This window comes from Carassius auratus, chromosome 8 (assembly GCF_003368295.1).
Source record: "Carassius auratus strain Wakin chromosome 8, ASM336829v1, whole genome shotgun sequence".
Taxonomy (NCBI): Eukaryota; Metazoa; Chordata; class Actinopteri; order Cypriniformes; family Cyprinidae; genus Carassius; species Carassius auratus.
In genome coordinates, this window is record NC_039250.1 from 4,401,163 (window position 1) to 4,422,168 (window position 21,006).

General features: G+C 40.1%; 1 protein-coding gene across 3 annotated transcripts; it reads left to right on the forward strand.

Moving 5' to 3' along the window:
- Positions 1-193: 193 nt before the first annotated feature.
- On the forward strand, positions 194-20,345 carry LOC113107030 (host cell factor 1-like). Of its 3 annotated transcripts, none has more exons than XM_026269157.1 (28): positions 194-358; positions 1,876-2,060; positions 3,388-3,536; positions 3,624-3,784; positions 3,868-4,076; positions 4,166-4,253; positions 5,435-5,541; positions 5,662-5,841; positions 6,164-6,487; positions 6,600-6,751; positions 7,523-7,699; positions 7,928-8,152; positions 8,472-8,573; positions 9,767-9,980; positions 10,173-10,312; positions 10,425-10,563; positions 10,668-10,864; positions 11,480-12,734; positions 13,601-13,743; positions 14,024-14,296; positions 15,078-15,327; positions 15,410-15,694; positions 16,183-16,301; positions 16,400-16,537; positions 17,754-17,939; positions 18,021-18,318; positions 18,418-18,481; positions 18,563-20,345. In XM_026269157.1, exons 2-28 carry the CDS (start codon positions 1,886-1,888, stop codon positions 18,600-18,602), a joined length of 5,790 nt encoding a protein of 1,929 aa, XP_026124942.1. In that variant the 5' UTR covers positions 194-358; positions 1,876-1,885; the 3' UTR covers positions 18,603-20,345. The 3 variants fall into 3 exon arrangements, with proteins under 3 accessions (XP_026124942.1, XP_026124944.1, XP_026124943.1); XM_026269159.1 differs by having other exon boundaries at positions 196-358; positions 14,024-14,281; XM_026269158.1 differs by lacking the exon at positions 194-358 and adding an exon at positions 388-704.
- The last annotated feature ends 661 nt before the right edge of the window (positions 20,346-21,006 follow it).

Consider the following 21,006-nt stretch of genomic DNA (forward strand, 5'->3'; position numbering starts at 1 on the left):
TATAATATTTCATTTTATGGATAAAGAATTAACATTACGTACATAAAAATATGCCTTTTGTCATCCAACAACATTCCAAACACTACATAGTTTCCAGAAAAAAAGTGGGCAGTGATTGGACCCTTGTTTCAAAACCAAAAAGTCATATCTGCCAAGAAAATATTGGAGCGCATTCATTAATACTGCGATGTTTTGCGCTGCGCGCGCTCTAGAGGCTTGTCAAGAAGATGGCGGCTTCCTGGGCGGCATGAAACAATGTATACTTAGTAATATCTCCAGTGAAAAACGCTCCCAGGGTCGAATTCGTTCTCTGAGTCCTCCCTCTTGGTTTTTAAATTAATTTAACGAATCGGAACGAGTAAGTATTTGGTGCCAGGCAATGACAGAATCCGCATTTTGTTGCAGTTTTCTCGGTGACGGCTAACGGTACATTCGCCATTTTTCTTGAGGGCAGCTAAGCGACGAAACAATAACTCAACTGTGCATCTCGAATAAAATCACACTTGCAGTTTTTACAGTAAATAAACATGTATTGCCTGCTGTAACATTTTCTCTGTTGTGCCAAATGAGTAACGTTATGAAGATTTTGCAGTGTTGTAATGAGCTATTTAGCATTGAAGCTAACTGGCTGCCCAAAGGATCTCTTTGAACGGCTAACGTTAGTGTGCTAACGCGGCTAATAGCTAACAGCAGCGGCAGCCAATGTAAGTTGCTTTTTAGTCTAAGCGCTGTTTTATAAGAAAAAAAATCTGTATTTGAACAGTTTTATTGTATGTTTGTTTATAAATACATATGGAACACTAAAAAAGCACTACGCTTTTTCCCAGAGGGTTGATTGTTTGGTTTGTTTATCAAGAGAGGCGTGAAAAATCACACAAAGCTACTCTTATAATAATAATCTCTATCTGCATTCGCTTTAATACGGACTTGAAACGAGTCAATTTTATAGTCTTTTAGCTGCGGGGTTTAATGGACGTATTTAGTATTATAATACGATTTCAGTAATTTTCATTTCAATAAAAGCTGATATTTAGTTTTGTTCGCTGACTCTTTTTTGTTTATTTTTATTTATTTTTGCTCACCTCATCGGTTCACTGCCTTGTATGTGTTAGATTTATATATATATATATATATATATATATACATATATAATTTTTCACCTCTCATTTCTGTTTACTATTATAATTTATCATCATGATTATTATTATTTTCTTCACGCCGCCCATTTCTTTCTCTTTTTTTTTTCCGCCGCCCATTTCTATTCATTAGCTTGCGCGTGTTAGCTTAGCCACTTAGCAGCTAACCAGGCGCTCGCGCATGTAGCGTTTAGCTAGCCTCTGCAAGATGGCGGCGTACACATCTTCATCGCGCTTTTCTTTTTCTCCTAAACACATTTAACCCCAAACACTGATTTAAGACAAATGCACAGGAGCCCATCTGCATGTGGCGCGTTGTATTTTGAGTTACGCTTCTTCGTTTAGCCGGTAACTGGCGTTTGCTCCGCCGCCGGCGTCTCTATTTATTTTCCTCTCGTGATGAAAAGCGGGTTTTTTCCCGCTAAAATGGCGCTCGCGCAGATTTGAGCGGCTAATATGCTAACCGGCCGACGTTTTTTTCATAATCTTATACGTTTGATTTCCCTAAACGATAACTAAAAAGTGAGTATTTTTGTATATTTTTTTAGAGCATTTTGCAAAATAAGTGAAATAAATAAAAAACGCTCAGAAGTCGAACCCATTTCGGTGACCTAGTTAGCTTGCGCGAAGTTACAGAGCGCTAGCGGGCTAATCCAGTTAGCACAGAGCTTTTGACACACGAATGCTGTAGGAATCCCAATTAAATTCAGCGCTGTGCCTGGGGTTTGTGTCTCGCTAGAGAAGTGGACATGGCTTCTTCGGGGACATCGGTTCTGCAGCCGCGCTGGAAGCGGGTTTTGGGTTGGTCTGGCCCGGTTCCTCGCCCGAGACACGGACACAGAGCTGTGGCCATTAAAGAGCTGATGGTGGTGTTCGGCGGAGGCAACGAAGGCATCGTGGATGAGCTGCACGTCTATAACACAGGTAAGAATGATATTATATAGTCATAAGGGCGATGGTATTTTATTTCTTAAGCAATTTCTCGGCTTATTGTTTACATAGTTAGCCAGGTGCATTAGCGCAGTTAGCAGCTATACAGTAGAAAATCTGCATAAGTGATCAGCTACATAAGCTAAGATTGTGCACAAAAATAACAATTGGCTGTGTAATTCAGCTCACGTAATCATGACGAACGTAAACATAAGCGCAATTAATTTCAGTGCATCTTCTGCTGAATGTGGCGTTGCATTTAGGTGCACTGTGAGCTGATATGTGTTATGTTAAGATGTTTATGAGTTAAAGTCTCAGCTAACCAGCTAATTGCTATAGCACTGGAACTGGCACGCGAGGAAAATGCAAAGAGAAATGGCGGGTGAAAAGAACGCCGCTTGCCTCATCACAACACACAGGCCCCGCCCACAATAACTCCCGCATTGCAATGTAAATATTAATAGGATGAATGGAAGAGATTGTAATCCGCGGTATTTCTGTTGTGTGGATAACTTTGATGCTTAAGTAATGTTGCAAAGTTGTGTGAAGGCCCGAGGAGTGTTTTGAAATCGTAAGAAGTCGATGCACTCCAGAAAGCATTGTTTTACATGGATAATATGTATTGCAGTATAAGCTGCTGAGATGATTTTTAAGAGCGTGATGTAAAGATGCACTACATTTGCATTTTGTTCATTTGTCATTTGTTTTGGAAACTGTTTACAGCAATTTAGAATCAGGACGATTTTAGTTCCATTTATGCTATTAAAGCATCTGCTTTAGTCTTATTTATATATTGTTTGATGTTTTATGAATATTTTTATTTTTTTTATAGCATTTCTCATTTATATTCTAAATAAATATTTAATTACACAGACAAACGCTAGCAAATTTTAGGTCCTTAAACAATTTCTTTATTTGTGAAAAATACTGTATGATTACAGAACCAAAAAACTGCTATCAAAAGTAAAAATGTTTTTCTTTAAGTTATCTTTTCTATTGTTATCTATCCAATTAATACATTTGTTCAAAACATAAAAACTTGAAGTAGCGTAATATTTTAGACTGTTTATAATCAGTTTTAATTCTTTTAATACATGAAGTTAAACTAAATGGAAATGAGAGAGATTGCTTTTGCAATTACCTAAAATAAAATAAGTATTTCAGTTATTTTTTTTTTTTTTTTTTTTTTTGTGGTTTCAGGCAGTTAACTATCATAACCCTGTTCTGCACAGAATAAAAGAACATGGTGCATTGCAACACAGCACTGAAAGAACTTTATTCACCCAAACCCACAATGACGCAACTATATGTTTCTCAACAGCCACCAATCAGTGGTTTATTCCTGCTGTCCGGGGAGACATTCCTCCCGGCTGTGCTGCGTATGGATTTGTGTGTGACGGCACCAGACTTCTTGTGTTCGGGGGCATGGTTGAGTACGGAAAGTATAGCAACGATCTTTATGAACTACAGGTAAAGGTTGAGCTCAATAGAAGTGACTGTTGTTGTTTTTTATGGTATCAGTCATAATTCATTAATTCTATCAAATACTTCAAACAGGCCAGTAGATGGGAGTGGAAACGTTTGAAGCCCAAAGCCCCCAAGAATGGCCCACCACCATGTCCTCGTCTGGGCCACAGCTTTTCCCTGGTTGGAAATAAATGTTATTTGTTTGGTGGACTGGCTAATGACAGTGAAGATCCCAAAAACAATATTCCCAGGTAGAAGGCTTTGTTTAGTTTATGCTCAAAATAATTGATAAATGTAGATCCGCAAATAAATAGTTTGTCTGTTTCTACTCCAGATACCTGAATGACCTCTACACGCTTGAGCTACGCCCGGGGTCTAATGTAGCAGGCTGGGACATCCCCATTACATACGGCGTGCTTCCCCCTCCTCGGGAGAGCCACACTGCTGTTGTCTACACAGAGAAAACATCCAAAAAGTCTCGTCTCATCATCTATGGCGGCATGAGTGGTTGCCGTCTTGGGGACCTCTGGACTTTAGACATAGGTGAGAGAAACTATTGGCTTAAACTGTTTGTTCGAGAAATGCCAAAGCTATAACATTAACTAACGTGCATGAACTGTTTTGTTTTATAGATACTTTAACCTGGAACAAACCTGCCATTAGTGGTGCGCCGGCACCTTTGCCCCGCAGTCTCCACTCTGCCACCACTATAACCAACAAGTAAGTTCAAACTTTCTCAAACCTGTTTAAACATGCAGTGTTTATTTAAACATTGACTTCTTCAGGGTTGGCGGTGATTGTGCAGTTTATTTTGTGCAAATTTAAAGTTAACATGACTTCAACACGTGCTCCTAGTCTTATTGTCCATGTTATTTCAAAGAAACAAATTAGTAGTTGACCTCTATGATAATTTGCATTTTAGGGTTTTCTGATTGGCTGATGTGTGTCAGAAGCTTTTATTTTGACAGTGCTGAAACTGCACCTGATCTCAAATGGAAAGGAGCTCCCGTTCTCCATCAGCAATAGTTTACTGCCTTTCCCACATTGAATTAAAGTAATAGAAAGTGTTTTAGTTTTTCTTTTCTGTTGTTTAATATTGAATAATGTTACTGAATAGTAAAAGAAAGGCTAATGATATAATACTTTCTCATTTAGAGCTGACATTTAGCAAATATGCATTTAATAAGTCTTTAAATGCAGACCTGACAACCTGTACGCGTGTTGCGTAGCTGCTTCGCATTTTGACATCAAAGTACGCTGGTACGATTTGTCACTCTAAGCTATGCTCAAATGTAGTGATGCCTCTGTTGCTGTCAAAACAAGCAACAGAAAAGGATGAAGAGTTCAACCAATCAGGGCGTTTTTTTTTGTGTGTGTGTGGTTTTGCATTTAAATATTTTCTGTGTTTTATTTCACTCCTAGTAGCCTATAGTTTGTAGTTTCGGTTCAAAGCGTTTCGTGCTTGCCCCGTTAGAAGCTCTGACAGAAAGGCTGCGTTTAAGGCTGACAGAGACACTAATGTGTTTGAGATGTGCTGTTTCCCTTAATGCAAATGTTAAAAACTCAATTTTGCTAATTTAATATATATATATATATATATATATGTGTGTGTGTATATGTATATGTGTGTGTGTTTTTATTTATATATATTTGTCTTGAATAAAGGTATTTGCTTTGGCCATAAAAAAAAAAAAACACTTTTTTTTTTCACCTATAAAATGGTAAAATCTTAATGAATGTCTTTTTGTATTTCTTTTTTTTTTTTTTTTGAATACAGTTAAGTGTAACCCTATAGTTTTCATAATTTCACATCACAAAATTAAAATGTGTTGAACCATGTTGACCTAATTAGTTGTCTAGGTAGTGTGGATAAAACTAACTTTGGTCTCATGTCTTCCTAGGATGTTTGTATTTGGTGGATGGGTACCTCTGGTCATGGATGATGTCAAAGTAGCGACACACGAGAAGGAATGGAAGTGCACTAACACACTGGCTTGCTTAAATCTAGGTACGTTAAACAGAGAAGCCAAAAGTCTTTAAAAATGGTGCTTCTGTTCATAGCTCATTAGGTTTCAGAACACCGCTTATATGCTTTCTCATCACTGCTCTTGACCTTTATTTCCTTTAGACTCAATGTCCTGGGAAACCATCTTGATGGACACACTCGAGGATAATATCCCAAGGGCCAGAGCCGGACACTGCACTGTGGCTATAAACAATAGGCTGTACGTCTGGAGTGGAAGAGATGGCTACCGCAAAGCCTGGAACAACCAAGTTTGCTGCAAAGATCTGTGGTATTTGGAAACCGGTGAGTTGATCTGATACCTCAGTGTAGAAGCTTTAATAATCCTTTACAAATACTTACATCCTCAAGGTGACTTGACTAAATGGTGAGCTCAGTGTTATCAGATTGCACAAATTTTGGAAGATTGGTAAAAGAAAATATGCTGGTATGCGCAGTAGAACTATAGTATTTACACAGACGTTTTGTTTTTATTTCTTGTTAATATATAGTTTAGTAAATTTGTATTTTCTATTTTCACTAGTTTTCTGACATGAATATAGCTGTAGCTTTCCACTCATATTATTATTATTTCAGATGTCTTTAAAATCTCATCTTTCGCTAACAGATCGTCCTCAGCCTCCGTCACGTGTGCAGCTAGTTCGTGCCAACACCAACTCTCTGGAGGTGAGCTGGGGGGCGGTGCCTACTGCTGACACTTACCTGCTGCAGCTGCAGAAATACGACATCCCTGCTGCAACTGCTGCCACGTCGCCAACGGTCAACCCAACCCCGTCTTTACCCATCAACTCGCCTAAGAGTCCTGTACCCGCCGCTGCTGCTCCTGCAGCTCAGAGTCTGCCCCTCTCTGGGGTCACAATGGTGCCACAAGTTCCTTCCCCCACCACCGGCATGCCAAGCAGCCCGCTTGCAGCCTCACCTCGTGGACCAGGTACAAAAAACTTCCTGGTTTTGCAACTGGCAGACTGCTGTGCAACTTTCTGTGACGAATGCTATTAATAATTGTGACATTAGGTAAGATCATTTATGCTTTCCGTTCCCAGCTATTCTTAAAGTGGCAGCGCCTCATTCCACCCCCGGGACGTCACTCGTTACTGTGCGTCAGGCCACTCCAGGAGGAAAATCCCCAGTCACGGTTACATCACTTCCTGCAGGTGTCCGCATGGTTGTCCCTGCACAGAGCACCCAGGGGACGGTATGTAAATAATCAGTATCAGTGTAAATCTTACATAAGGGCTGCATAAAAGTGAAACATTTCACAAACCCCAAAGACTGCAATTTTTATTAAATAACACATGCATTAAATAAAATATGCTTATTCATTGCTTGGTTCTAGTGTTCATCTGGTGAGCTAAGTGTATTTTCACACCCCTAGTGAGTGATAAGTGGTGATATAGCTCATAATTTTCCAAGTTTATGATACAGCTTTCATTCTTCAGGTCAATCATATTCATAAAAAAAGGAAAATCGGTTTGAATAAAGAAAGCAATAACTTTGCCATAGTATCCTTTCAAATGTTAAAGTTGTCACAGTCATGTGCTGTCACGCCTGAAAAAAGTTCAGGCTCAAGATTTTTTTTTTTTTTTTTTTGCTTTAATCCCTATATTTTATTTCAAGTTATAATTACATTTTATTTATTAAAATTGTTTATTGTTTACCAATTGTTGTTAAGAAATAATAATGTTATAATTGTTGTTGTTAATAATAACAGTAATGTAATTATACAGTTGTATTTAATGTATTTGAATTTAAATTAGATTTTATTATTTAAAAATAATTTATTAATAAATGGCAGCTATTACTGTTATCGGTGTTGTTGTTGGTTTTTTATTGATGTTAAATCACAACATTTATTGGGACAATTTTTATCAGAAATGTATCAATTAATTTTTTTGCACCCTAATTAATCAGTCCTGTCATGTTTAATTTGCACTGAAACCCTTTTTAACACTGTTTTGGTCTCTAGCCAATCGGCAGCAGTCCTCAGATGAGTGGCATGGCTGCTCTGGCTGCAGCTGCAGCTGCTACTCAGAAGATCCCGCCCTCTTCCACTGTGTTAAATGTTCCAGCCGGAGCCATCGTGAAAACTGTGGCTGTGACTCCTGGATCGCCAGCTACTGTCAAAGTAGCTTCACCTGTAATGGTACGTATACGGACCTTTGACAAAACAACATAAGATCTGTAGCTTCCATCCAGACTTTTACATGCCTAAAATGGATTATTATTAATAAATTGCAACAATGTACTGTAGGGGTTTTGGGTTAACTGTCTGTCTTATGTGTTCTTAGAATAATAAAAAAAAATGAACTTCCCTTTGTCACATCCTTCCAGATTTGAAACAAATTGTGCCTTGTTTCTACTTCCATTCCAGGTTGCTAATCCCGCGACCCGAATGTTGAAAACGGCTGCTGCTCAGGTCGGCACTTCCGCCATCTCTACTCCTAACACTCCGACTCGGCCGATCATCACTGTGCACAAATCAGGCACCGTAACCGTAGCCCAGCAGGCTCAGGTCGTCACCACCATGGTCGGAGGAGTCACCAAAACCATAACCCTTGTTAAGAGCCCCATTACAATGGGTGGCAGCGGATCTCTGGTAAGAAAAAAGGGGAGGGGGCAACAATAACCGTTTGTCTGGACTAGAAATTAGTTAAGTGACAATTCAAGGTAGTTAATAATTAAGGGCAATTCCAAACACACATCTTGCTTCCTTTTTTAATTTTTCTTTTTCTTTTTTGTTCTGCTCAACCCCCGTGATATTAAGTACCACTATGGGATTATTTTCTAACCTTTCCATAAGGAATTCATAAAATGAATCATCGTATGCAAAGTGTTTTTTTTTTTTTTTTTTAATGGTCCAACTTTGGTTTTGTAGCAGTTGACTTGATCCTCGAGTATTAACCCTTTGTTTTCAGATCTCCAGCCTTGGGAAGATGATGTCTGTTGTCCAGACCAAACCAGTACAAACCTCTGCGATCACCGGGCAGGCTGGAAGCAGTCCTGTTACTCTAATACAAGTCAGTGTTCCTGCTCATTTAATGTGCATACATTTCTTACCTAAACTTATGAATTCTTAGAGGGATAGTTCACCCAAAATAAAATTTGTCATCATTTGCTCACCGTCAAGTTGTTTCAAACCTGAACAGGTTTCTTTCTTTTGTTAAAGACAAAAGAATATATTCTGAACAGTGTTGCTAACCAAACAGTTAATGGTAGCCATTGACTTCCATAATATGGGGGAAGGGGCAATGGAAGTCAATGGCTGCTGTCAACTGTTATGTTACAGCACCCTGCAAGTGATCTTTTATACAGTTTGGAGTTTGGAGCAACAGAATTTTAGTTTTTGGGTGAACCTACCTTAGGGCTGTATGATTAAGTGAAATTAAATCGCAATGGTGATAAATTGCAATGAGGCAGAAGCTGCGATTGTCATGCGTATCTTTCAGTGAAGCAAGGCTCTGTGATCAGTAGTAAATCTCTGTTCAAAGGTCAGAGGGAACTTAAAATACACCCCACAGAAGAACTCCAGGAAATCCCTATAGCTGTTGCCGATTAAACGGAAGATTTAACTGCTTTCACTGATTTCGTGTGACTAAATAAACACATGACTATGACAATATAAGGTTTATTCATCATATTATAATTTTTAATTATAATGAAGTTTATTATAATCATTCTTTCACTGAAGGATTTATTTAAACACTCGACTGACGTTATGAAGTGATTTTGGAGTAAAAACATGTTATTAACTCTGGTATTTTCACGTGCTTTTAGATAGAGCAGCATTTACTACGAGTATGTCATCTGCAATTATAAACGTGATTTTGTGTAGCTTTTCAGTGAGCTATGGCTCTGTGTAGTAAATGCTGCTCCTTCTGAAAGCATGTTACTTTTGATTTACTACTAATCACAGAACCGGCTTTACTGTCAAGATGCTCATGACTATAGCATCGATTAATCGTGCAGCCCTAACCTATTCTGTTAATATAAATTGTGAACTTAAAATGTGCAATGCTTATTTCCTATAATAAGTGGCTTTTTGCTATTTTGTACTTGTACGTGTTGTAATTTCTGTGATGGCAAAGCTGAATTTTCAGCATCATTCCTCCAGTCTTCAGTGCCACGATTCTTCAGAAATCATTCTGACATGCTACTCAAAAACATTTCTTGTGAATTTCCTAGAATAAGTATTTATACTTGTTTTTCTTAGACGAAGACTCCTCTGCCTGCTGGTACCATCCTGAAACTGGTCACATCTGCTGATGGCAAGCCCACCACAATCATTACAACATCACAGGCAGGAGGGGCTGGCACCAAACCCACTATCCTGGGATACAGCACAGTCTCTCCAACTACCGCCAACAAACCAGGAACCACCATTATTAAAACCATTCCCATGTCTGCTATCCAACAAGGAGCAACGGGTCCGTTTCACATCTGACTGTTCATCTCATTTGTAACTGTGCAACGTTTAAAGAGCTTTTAGTTAAACTATCTCTCACTCTTGCTCTCCGAGTTAAGCCACAACTTATTATATCTAACTAACACATCAGTTATTTTACACATCGTTGCAAGCTCACATGATTTCCTGATGTTATTTCCTGTCTCATTGCTAGGTCTGACTAGCAGCCCTGGCGTCAAGTCCCCAATCACAATTATCACCACTAAGGTTGTTACTCCTGGCACGGGTACTCCAGGGAAAATCATAACCGCTGTGCCAAAACTGACAGGTGCAGGACAACAGGGGGTCACACAGGTGAGGCCCATTTGAACTCTGTGAACACAAAGAATATCCATGCATCATTTTAAGCTCATCTATTTTTGACTTGGTATATTGAGTGGTCCATGAATATTTGATTTGCTCTCAGGTGGTCCTGAAGGGGGCGCCAGGGCAGCCTGGCACTATCCTGCGCACTGTGCCTATGGGTGGCGTGCGTCTGGTTTCACCAGGCACTGTGTCCGCTGGCAAACCGACTGTTACCACACTGGTTGTCAAGGGCACCACGGGTATGAATATTTAGTTTGTAAGCTTTCTCTGCAGTGTGCTACAAATGACGGAGAAATTGTTGTTGTTCTTGATATCTGTGCCTCAATTCCCTCTCTAAATTTAGGAGTCACAACTCTGGGTACAGTAAGCGGTACTGTATCAACTAGTGTGGCAGGGGCCAATGTGGCAAGCGCTAACGCCAGCCTGGTGACTCCAGTCACCACACTTGGCTCCATCGCAACATTGTCCAGTCAGGTGATCAGTCCCACGGCCATCACTGTGTCTGCTGCCCAGACCAAGCTCGCCACCGCTACAATACAAGTGAGTTACACTTATTATTATTGTATTAAGTTTTTAAAGAAATTAATACTATTATTCAGCTGGGATGCATTAAATTTATCTAAAGTGAGAGTAAAGACATTTATAGTGTTACAATAGATTTTGATGAATTCAGACGAATGCTGTTCTTTTGGACTTTCTGTTTATCAAAGAATCCAGAAAGAAATGATTCCACAAAAATATATTAATAAACTAATAAACTAAATAATGAGACATGTTGCTTAAGCTGCTTTGCATCACAGAAATAAATGTCATTTTAAATATTCAATAAAAAATGTCGTAAGTTTAATGTTTAAAATTGTAATAATATTTCACTGTTTTTGTTGTTTATCATTAAATAATTGCAGCCTTGATGAACGTAAGAGACTTCTTTAAAAAAACATTTAAACATAAAAATAAACATATAAAATAGGTAACAAATTATAACTACTTTTTACACCGTTTAAAAAAGTGCTGCTGTTTTATTTTGTATTTATATAAACAAATACAAGTAGTAATAATATGGTTATGTACAATAATTCACTTATCGATTCCTTTTGATGTGCATAAATAATGAGGACTGGAGCTTTCTTGAATTTTTTTATTTTTTCCTCTTAGTCGGCAGCCCAGCCTACTCAAGTAACCCTGATCACGACTCCAAGTGGTGCTGAGGCCCAGCCTGCACAGGATCTTCCTGTCTCCATCCTGGCCTCTCCCACCTCAGAGCAGTCCACCACCACCGGTGCTGATGCTGGTGACGGCGCTGGAGATGGTGCTACCACCGTGACACTGGTCTGCTCCAACCCTCCCTGCGAGACACATGAGACTGGAACGACTAATACAGCTACAACGGCTTCTGCCAAAATGGGCAATGAACAGATTTGTTCCAACCCTCCATGTGAGACCCATGAGACTGGAACGACCAATACAGCTACAACGTGTTCTGCCAAAATGGGCAACGAGCAGATTTGTTCCAATCCTCCCTGTGAGATGCACGTGACAGGCACCACCAACACAGCAACCACGGCCTCTGTAAACATGGGCGGAGCACAGCAGATGTGCGCCAACACACCCTCAGAAACCCACGACACGGGCACCACCAACACAGCCACCACTGCCAGCTGCAACATGGGATCTAAAGAGATGGGAACCGTTAACAGCAAGACCACATCGTCTTCTCCAACTACGTCTTCAGCTTCTGGTTCAGAACCAGAAACGCCCAGCTCAGAGGGCAGTGCTGGATCGGGCGCCATGCGGCCGGAGAATCCCCGCACGGGGACCACCAACACCTCCACTACCGCCCGCTCCAACATGGGCTCCGACCAGACGGGAACGGTGCAGAGCTCCAGCAAGAGCCAGGCCGGCATTTCTTCTACATTAATGCCTGTTTGCTCCAACTCTCCCAGTGAAACGAATGAAGAGGGCATCACAAACTCTTCTCCTGTGTCTGGTGATGTCCAGCAGGTCTGCTCAAATCCTCCCTGTGAGACACATGAGACGGGCACGACCAATACGGCTACGCAGTCGAGCTCTAGTATGGGCAGTGGGCAAACCGATGTTGTGCAGAGGGTGTGCTCCAATCCGCCCTGTGAAACTCATGAAACTGGCACGACCAGCACACCGACCCAAGCCTCATCTTCTATTGGTGCTGGACAGAACAACACTGTGCAGAGGGTGTGTTCCAATCCTCCCTGTGAAACCCATGAAACGGGCACAACAAACACACCGACCCAAGCCTCGTCTTCTGTCGGTGCTGGACAGAATGACGCTGTGCAGAGGGTGTGCTCCAATCCGCCCTGTGAAACTCATGAAACTGGCACCACCAACACAGCCACGACAGCAACAAGCAGCTTAGAAACTGGAGAAGTAACAGGTATTTATCTTTATTACACCTGAAGATGATTTTTTTTTTTTTTGTCTGTGTGTGCATACGTGAACATTATAATGTATTAAGTATATAATCCACTCATGTTTTCATGTGTTATAGTTTGTAGAAGAGAGACTGTAGTATATGTAACTAAAGGGTTATTTATCTATTTTTGTCCCAGCTTGTCACTGATCTCTTGTGCCGTCGATCTTGCTAACCGGACATTAAAATCGGTTAATAAAAGGGCTGCAGATCAAGTGAAAATAAAAAAAAAACAAAGGGGCTACAAAGCAATAATATAATGATTCTGTTATTAAGTATTAAATTATTATTATTATTATTGGTTGTTAGTATTTGTATTAATTGAATAGTGATGATTTAAATTTATGTATTTATTATAATTGTGTAGTATTAGTGTTAATAATAGCAATAATGATAGTAATAAATTTATTTATTTGCTTTTAAAAGGGAATCTTTTATTGATCAATATTGATATTGATGAGATTGATAAGTTCCATGGGCAGATTTATTTTCTTTGTTAAATATGAAAATGTATTCAAAGGTACATCTGCATATTAAATTTTTCCATGTGTTTTTTTTGTGCCTAACCCCCCCCCAGACATTTAAAGCTGTTAATAACTAACTTACCCATATGTGGACCATCTCAGAAGTACTAAATTATCCATATTTTCTGATGTTAATTAAAAAATGTTTTGCATATTTTGCTTAAATTGGCACTGTAGTGTGAACAACTGTACAGACATATATCCACTCTATTATACAATTATGATCAACGTCAGTAATCAACATAAATTGTCCATCAGTGTCAGTGCATCCCTAGTAGTTAAGCTCGTCTGTGTTTGACCTTTAAGACCAGCAGGCCGGTGATGAACAGAGTGACAGCGGCACCAGCTCAGAACCCTCATCATCTACAGAACCAGCCAATCCCACAACACAAAGCAGAGCCATCACCACAGTAACACAGGCCACGCCCACTCCAGGACCATCAGTACCGGTACAAACACACCTCTAATCTGATCGGCTAGCTTTATGTGGATTTCCTGTGGCCAACATCCCTGTATATTCCACTTTGCTCTCAAAGTTACTAGGAAAGTCATTTTACATGTACACACAATCCTTTCATGTCAAATCGGGAAAGTCTTTACCGGAATAAGCTGTAGTGCAGAGTTTTTACAAATGCATGCATTCTGTTCTTATGCATGCAAATAAATGCTCTACGTTAAGATGTTTTGTTGTCATTCTCATGTTCTGATTGTGTTTTCTCCACAATGCAGGAGATTTCATCCATGGCTGGATCTGCGGTAGTGGCTGAGGTCCCAGGAGAGGCCGAGGCCATGGAGCAGACCAGCGCTGAGGCTGAAGCTGTGGCGGCGGGAGAAGAGCCCATGCAGACGGAGTGTCAGGGAGAGCTGGGTGAAGAGGGAGCTGTTAGGGTTGTTGCCATAGATGAAAGCGCAGCCGGTGAAGAGGGCACCGTGCTACAGGTTCATGTCGCCATGGAAGCACAGCCAGGTCAAGGAGATCAGGCTGAGGTGAGGAACTTTTTGGCAAGTCACCTTTACTTGTTTAGTGTACTATAATGTATAGATTCGTCATTACTGCCTCACAGTAATAAACCGTTAATACACAGGATCAACGATGCAAACTTTAAAAATTAAACATTGTAATTCTTATGTAAAGCAGTTTTACAGATAATAGTGTCAAGTTCAGCTGGCAGTTCAGTGTTGATTCAGTTCAGCAAATATGTCAAGTTACGCTATAAGCAGCTCTACAAAAGGCAAGTGTCGTTATTCAGCTCAAATCGATTCAGTTGTTCAATAAGGGTCAATGTTGCATGATCCATCCATGATGAAGCAAATTGTAAATTAGCATTTGTTTAAATCTAGTGATTTAGAGATGAGTACATATTAATTTTTGTAAATTGATAGGTATTGCTTTCATATATTAAGAGCCGTATCCTACACATTTATGCTTCCGTTAGTCACTCTTTCCCAAAACAACAGTAATTCAGTTATTTCTGTGCCACATGATCTATCAGAAATCATTCTAATATGCTGATTTGCTACTCAAGAAACATTTCTAATTATCGTCAATGTTGAAACAAGTTGTGCTGCTTCGTATTTTGTTTTTTTCTGAATTATTTGATTAGAAAGTTCAAAAGAATTGCATTTATTTGAAAAGGAAACCTTTTGTTACATTGAAAGTCTTAGTCACTTGTCACTTTGTAAGTCTCCTGTCACCTTTAATCAGTTTATTGCATTTTTGCAGAATAGAAGCGTTTATTTCTCTTGTGCAAATAAAAAACAATTCTCTGTACTCTCGATACAGCAGATGGAGGCCGGTGTGGAGGGCGCAGAAGCGATGAGTCTCGCCGCTCAAGACTCAGAAGCCCTCGCTCTGCCCCAGGAACTGATGTCTGCAGAAGGACAGCAAACCACCCTCATGGTGACCGGACTGACTCCAGAGGAGCTGGCAGTGACGGCAGCGGCTGAGGCTGCAGCACAGGCTGCGGCTACAGAAGAAGCGCAGGCCCTTGCCATCCAGGCGGTCCTACAGGCAGCTCAGCAGGCTGTGCTCAGTAAGTGTACGAGAGACTGCCGTATGCGTTACGATGTTTACTGAAGGGTTTGAATTCTCAGCTTGGCTTGACTTTGTCTCAGGTGAGGGAGACGCAGGTCACGAAGGGCAGCAGTCCACCACCATACCTATAGTTCTGACTCCGCAGGAGCTCGCTGCTCTGGTTCAGCAACAGCAGCAGCTCCAGGAGGCGCAGGCGGCTGCAGCCCAGCAGTTAAGCGCTGCAGCAGCCGCAGCTGCACTGCCCACCGAAGGCTTGGCACCAGCAGACAGTCTCAACGACCCAGCATCTGAGAGCAACGGCCACGAGATGACAACTGCTGTTGCGGGAGCTGTGGTCCGTCTCCTTCCACGTACCTCTGCAGAGAGTAAGAGATGTTTGTTTTTGTTTTTAAATGTTCATTTTTAATGGTGCAAACAAAAATGCTTGATGACACTTTACAACACAGTCCCATTTCACACAAAAACATTATTATTATTATTTTTTATTTTTTTTTGAAAATGTACTGACTTTCAAGCTGTAGATTAATTTATTTCTTAATTTGGGGAAATGTGGCATTGCATCACTTGCTCAGCAATGAATGGGTGCCATCAGAATGATAGTTCATACAGCTGATAAAAACATCACAATAACCCACACGACTCCAGTCCATCTGTTAATGTCTTGTGAAGTAAAAAGATGCATTTTATCAGCTGTTTGAACTCTTGTTCTGACGGCACCCATTCACTGCAGAGCATCCTTTGGTGCTAAATTTTTCCAAACACTTTTTGGTCTCATCTCGGAATATATATATATATATATATATATGCTTAAATCCCCCCCCCCCATGCTTAAATGCCTTTTCTTTTGCTGCAGCTCTAGCCCCATCAAGTACTTTTGCACCATCTCAGCCGATGGTGGTAGCCAGCCCAGCCAAGATGCAAGCGGCCACTGCTTTAGCTGAGGTGGCCAATGGGATTGAATCAGCAGCTGGGGTAAGTTTACTGGTGGCACATGATTTGAACTGATACATCAATATCCATTTCAGACATTAAACTTTGAGACAATTTTTCAACCATTTCTATTATTGTAGAAGCAAGAAGCTCCTCCAGCCGTTGTAAGGCCACCAGTGAAGAAAGAGAATCAGTGGTTTGACGTTGGAATCGTTAAGGTCACAAACATGGTTGTCACACACTATTATGTGCCAGCAGATGATTCAGCGGTTACTGATGTAAGTAATGATTCAGTTGCTGTTTATGTATTTTGCTGCAATTCAAGTTTTGGAAAAAGAAGTGTTATTTAGGACTAATTTAGATTAATTTGGCTGGTAGAGAAATAGCACTTTGGCTGATTTGATTTTTGGAAGCAGGAGTTCATTTTGACAGTTCTGAGAACTTCATTAGTTTGTTCTCTGTTTAACAGTCCTATTTAATAATAGAGAGACAAACTACAATATTTTCATAGAATGTCAGCTTTTAACAAATACAGCTTTCTGTCCAATTAAAGGGATACTCCTCCCCAAAATGAAAATCTTGTCAATCACTTAGCCCATGTCGTTCCAAACCAATAAAAGCTTTGTTTGTCTTCAGAAAACAATTTAAGATATTTTGTATGAAAACAGGGAGGCTTGAGACTGTCCCATAGAGTGCCAAGTAAGTTACACTGTCAAGGTCCAGAAAAGCATCGTCAGAATAGTACATCTGCCATCGGTGGTTCAACCGTAGCGTTATGAAGCAAAGAGAATACTTTCTGTAAGCGAAGAAAACAAAATAACTTTATTCAACAATTCCTTTGTCAACAGTCTCCTCTGTGTCTCTCCATGTCAAAATATGCTCTTTTGTGTCAGCTGCGTCACAAGGATGCACTGTTTCTACGTGTATTTAGCTTTGATTTGAAAGAAAACATTGCGTCCTTGTGGCGCGGCTGACACGGAAGAGCATACGCAGCATACGGTGATATAGAGAGACAGAATTGACAAAGGAATTGTTGAATAAACTCACTATTTTTGTTTTCTTAGCTTACAAAAAGAATTATCGTCGCTTCATAACGTTACGGTTGAACACCGATGGCAGATGGACTATTCTGACGATGCCTTTCACACTTTTCTGGAGCTTGACCGTGTAACTTACAGTCACAAGCCTCCCTGTTTTCATCCAAAATATCTTGAATTGTGTTCCGATGATGAATGAAGCTTTTTTACGGGTTTGGAACGTAGTGTAGTGGGGGGGTAAGTGATAAATGACAAAATTTTCATTTTGGAATGGAGTATCCGTTAAATGTTAATCTTGTCATAATCACTGTGTACTGTATGTAAAATTTGTATTATCCGGTCTTTCTTGAGAAAAAGTTTGTCCACATCTGCAATAAAATATAAAAAATACAAAAAAAGAGAGGGAGAATCCATATTAGTTGACCACTAATCATCTTTTTTTACTGTGATGTTGCAGGATGATTCTGGCGCAATCCCAGATTACAGCCGAATGAAAAAGATCGAGCTTTCTCCAGGCACTGCATACAAGTTTCGAGTGGCTGGTATAAATGCGTGCGGCCGCGGGACATTCTCTGAGGTCTCTGCATTTAAGACCTGCTTACCTGGCTTCCCTGGAGCCCCGTGTGCCATTAAAATCAGCAAGGTTGGTCACTGCAAATGGCTTGTGTTTGGTCTAAATGTGGGTTAATCTTGGTGTCTAAAATAGTTTTTCTTTTCCCATTAGAGCCCCGATGGTGCTCACCTGACCTGGGAGCCTCCTTCAGTGACGTCAGGGAAGATCATTGAGTATTCGGTCTATCTGGCCATCCAGAGCTCACAAACAGTCGAGGCTAAAGCATCCACTCCGGCTCAGCTTGCCTTTATGCGGGTGTACTGTGGGCCCAACCCGTCCTGCCTAGTGCAGTCGTCTAGTCTCTCCAACGCCCACATCGACTACACCACTAAACCCGCCATCATCTTCCGCATCGCCGCTCGCAATGAGAAGGGCTATGGCCCTGCAACACAAGTCAGGTGGTTACAAGGTGAGGATACTTCGATTTATTTTTTTTTTTTTGGCTGAACATTTTTTTAAGCTATGGAATGGGTTTTGTTTTATTAATTTCATTCAAAAATGTTTGCAGAAACCAATAAAGATGGCTCTGCAGCCAAACCTGCAGCAAAGAGGCCAGTCTCGTCACCTGATATGTGAGTTTGTGGCCATTATACCTTTCAAAATGAACTTACCGATCTGCGTACCCAACCTAATATGTTTCTTTACCCGTTCAGGAAAGGCGCCGGCCCAAAGAAGGCCAGATCTGACCAGTGAGAGCTCACCGTGACCCTTGACCCCGCCCTGTGTATGAGCTGAACCATGACTGAACTCCACCTCCTGCTTCCACTTCTCACCCCATTCCATCCTCTGCAATGAACCAGAAGGAAACTGCAGCCAAAAATAGGAAAGCGTTCAAAAAAGGAAAACCTTTCCATTTCCATTTTTGAGAAATCCGCTCCTATCACTGGACATGTTGGTGCTATGGACGCCTAATTTCCAACTGTATTTTTTCTTTTTTAAACATTAATGTTCCTCCTCAGAAGCACATACATTTGCTTTTCCTGACAATTTTGTGTAAAGCGATTCCAACAGCAGCGTTCGGTCTAGTTATAACTATTATCAAATACTCATTCTCTGTTTTTTGTTTTTGTTTTTTTTTAAGCTTATTCCTATACAAGCAATAGATAACAGAAAGATAACTTTGCTCTCTTGTCAGTTTGTTGTTGTTTTCATTATTTGGGCAAGTCTGTATATTTCAACCGTGTGCTGAAAGGAGGCGGAGGAAGGAGTGCGGACGACGAAACGAAGCAGGGGAAATGCATCGAAATCAAATGAAAACGGACAGCACTTGGTTATGCTTGTGAGGGAAAAGACTCTGTAATTATTCATTCACTTCGAGTTCATTAGCCTGTTTTGCATCACTGTGTGTTCATACATTTGCTGTGAGGGACAATTGAGGACCGCAACGCTGAAGACTAAAAGGACTTCGATTCATGTAGATGAAAAGCATACTACTTTTGCATTGCATCAGCTAGATCTTGTATAAAGAGAGAAAATCCCAAAAATAGTAAATGGTGATACAGGAGTTCTTTGTGTGTGGTTTATTTTTGTAATTATTATTTTTCTTCTCATGTATTTGTGCTTCAGAGCGCAGTTTTAAACCTCACACCTCTCTTCAGCATGTTAACTGCTCATCCCTGTAGTCTCCATGCTTGTGGATTTGACATGCGGGCCACAGTGTCTCCCGTGTTCATGAATGATTTCACCTTTACTTTGGGAATTGTAGTGTAAAATGTATTTGTTCTAAACAATAACCCACTTTTGAGATTTTCTCCACCCTTTTTCCACCCAACTTGTTACTTTTTTGAATTTATAGAGCCCTACTGCAGAAAAAGATGCTTTCATTTTTATTTCCCTCTTGTCGTTAGTCTGTAGTTCCTGTAAATTTACTTTTCTGATTCTGACGTTTATTTTATACGCTTGGTTTTGTGAGTTGATCAATACGAGTTGGGATTCTTCTCCAGCTGTGCAGCAGAAGTTTGAACCATTTTCATTTTCTGCCTCGGACTGTTTGGACTTGTTTAGGGATGCAGGTTTGTGTAAATGCTAAATTGGTGCATAGTAAGGAGAGGTTTTGATTTGTATGTCTTTTTTGAATGGAAGTTGGAAACTGTTCCTGTTTCTTGTGGTTGGGAAATGTTGCAGATGGATTGTTGGCTTAGCCAGAGTTTGAACTCCGTTGTAAATTAGTTCTTTCACGTAGCAAGACGTAAAACAAAACTGTTTGCCTTTTTTATATAATTATCTGTAACAAAATGTTTTTACATGTTGTCATCTATTGATTGCTTTTGTGTCTTGACATAAAAGTAACAGAATTCTGTCTCTGTGTTAATTTGTCCTGTTTTGCCTGCATTTTTGTCATTTTGTGTTGCTGATGGTCTTGTCTTCTGAGCAATGTGATGTACAAGAAATATAGATGACCAGCAAGAGATTAAAGATTATTTGTATCAGGAAAAAGAAGAGAAATGGCTTTGGGATTTAACCTTCACTAATATTCTCTTTCAGTATAGTAAGTGAAAATGTACTATATTGCCATCAAATCGCTGTAAAATTATACTGTCATTAACAAAGGATTGCTTAAGGTGATTTGGCTCGTAAGTGTACAGCATGGATTTACAAATTGGTTAACTTTATATGTGTGTGAAATTGCTACACGTATGCATATGGGGGAAAAATAAAGAAAGAATATGAAAGAAGAAAGTCATATACACTTAGGATGACTTCAGGGTGAGGAATTTATGGCTTAATTTTCATTTTTGGATGAACTTGCCCTTTAGCTCCACACACCTGGGGGTTGTTCCATAAAAAAGCAGGGATTAAACTCCAAAATGGATGACTTGAATGAGCCTAACAAATAAATTGGGGCTAAAGTGGTTCCATAAAAGGTAGTTGAAGTTCATGCAATCTCACTAATTTGATCCAGGTATATTTAGTCTAGATAATTGCACGTGCACGCTATTCTTAAGAAGCCCTGATAGTGGAGCATGGATTCATCAATTTACCATGGCAACTAAGGGGAAAGAAAGAGCAGCGTTTGCTTCTGGAGACCTATAAAGAATTTAAACATATGATTACCAAAAAAGGGAATACCACAGCTATTAATAAAACGAGTAAATAA

Coding starts and splice junctions, on each gene's coding strand:
- LOC113107030 (XM_026269157.1), top strand. CDS start 1,886: ATGGCTTCTTCGGGGACATCGGTTCTGCAGCCGCGCTGGAAGCGGGTT. Junction 3,537..3,623: donor ACGATCTTTATGAACTACAG/GTAAAGGTTGAG, acceptor TACTTCAAACAG/GCCAGTAGATGGGAGTGGAA. Junction 14,297..15,077: donor CTGAGGTGAGGAACTTTTTG/GCAAGTCACCTT, acceptor CTCTCGATACAG/CAGATGGAGGCCGGTGTGGA.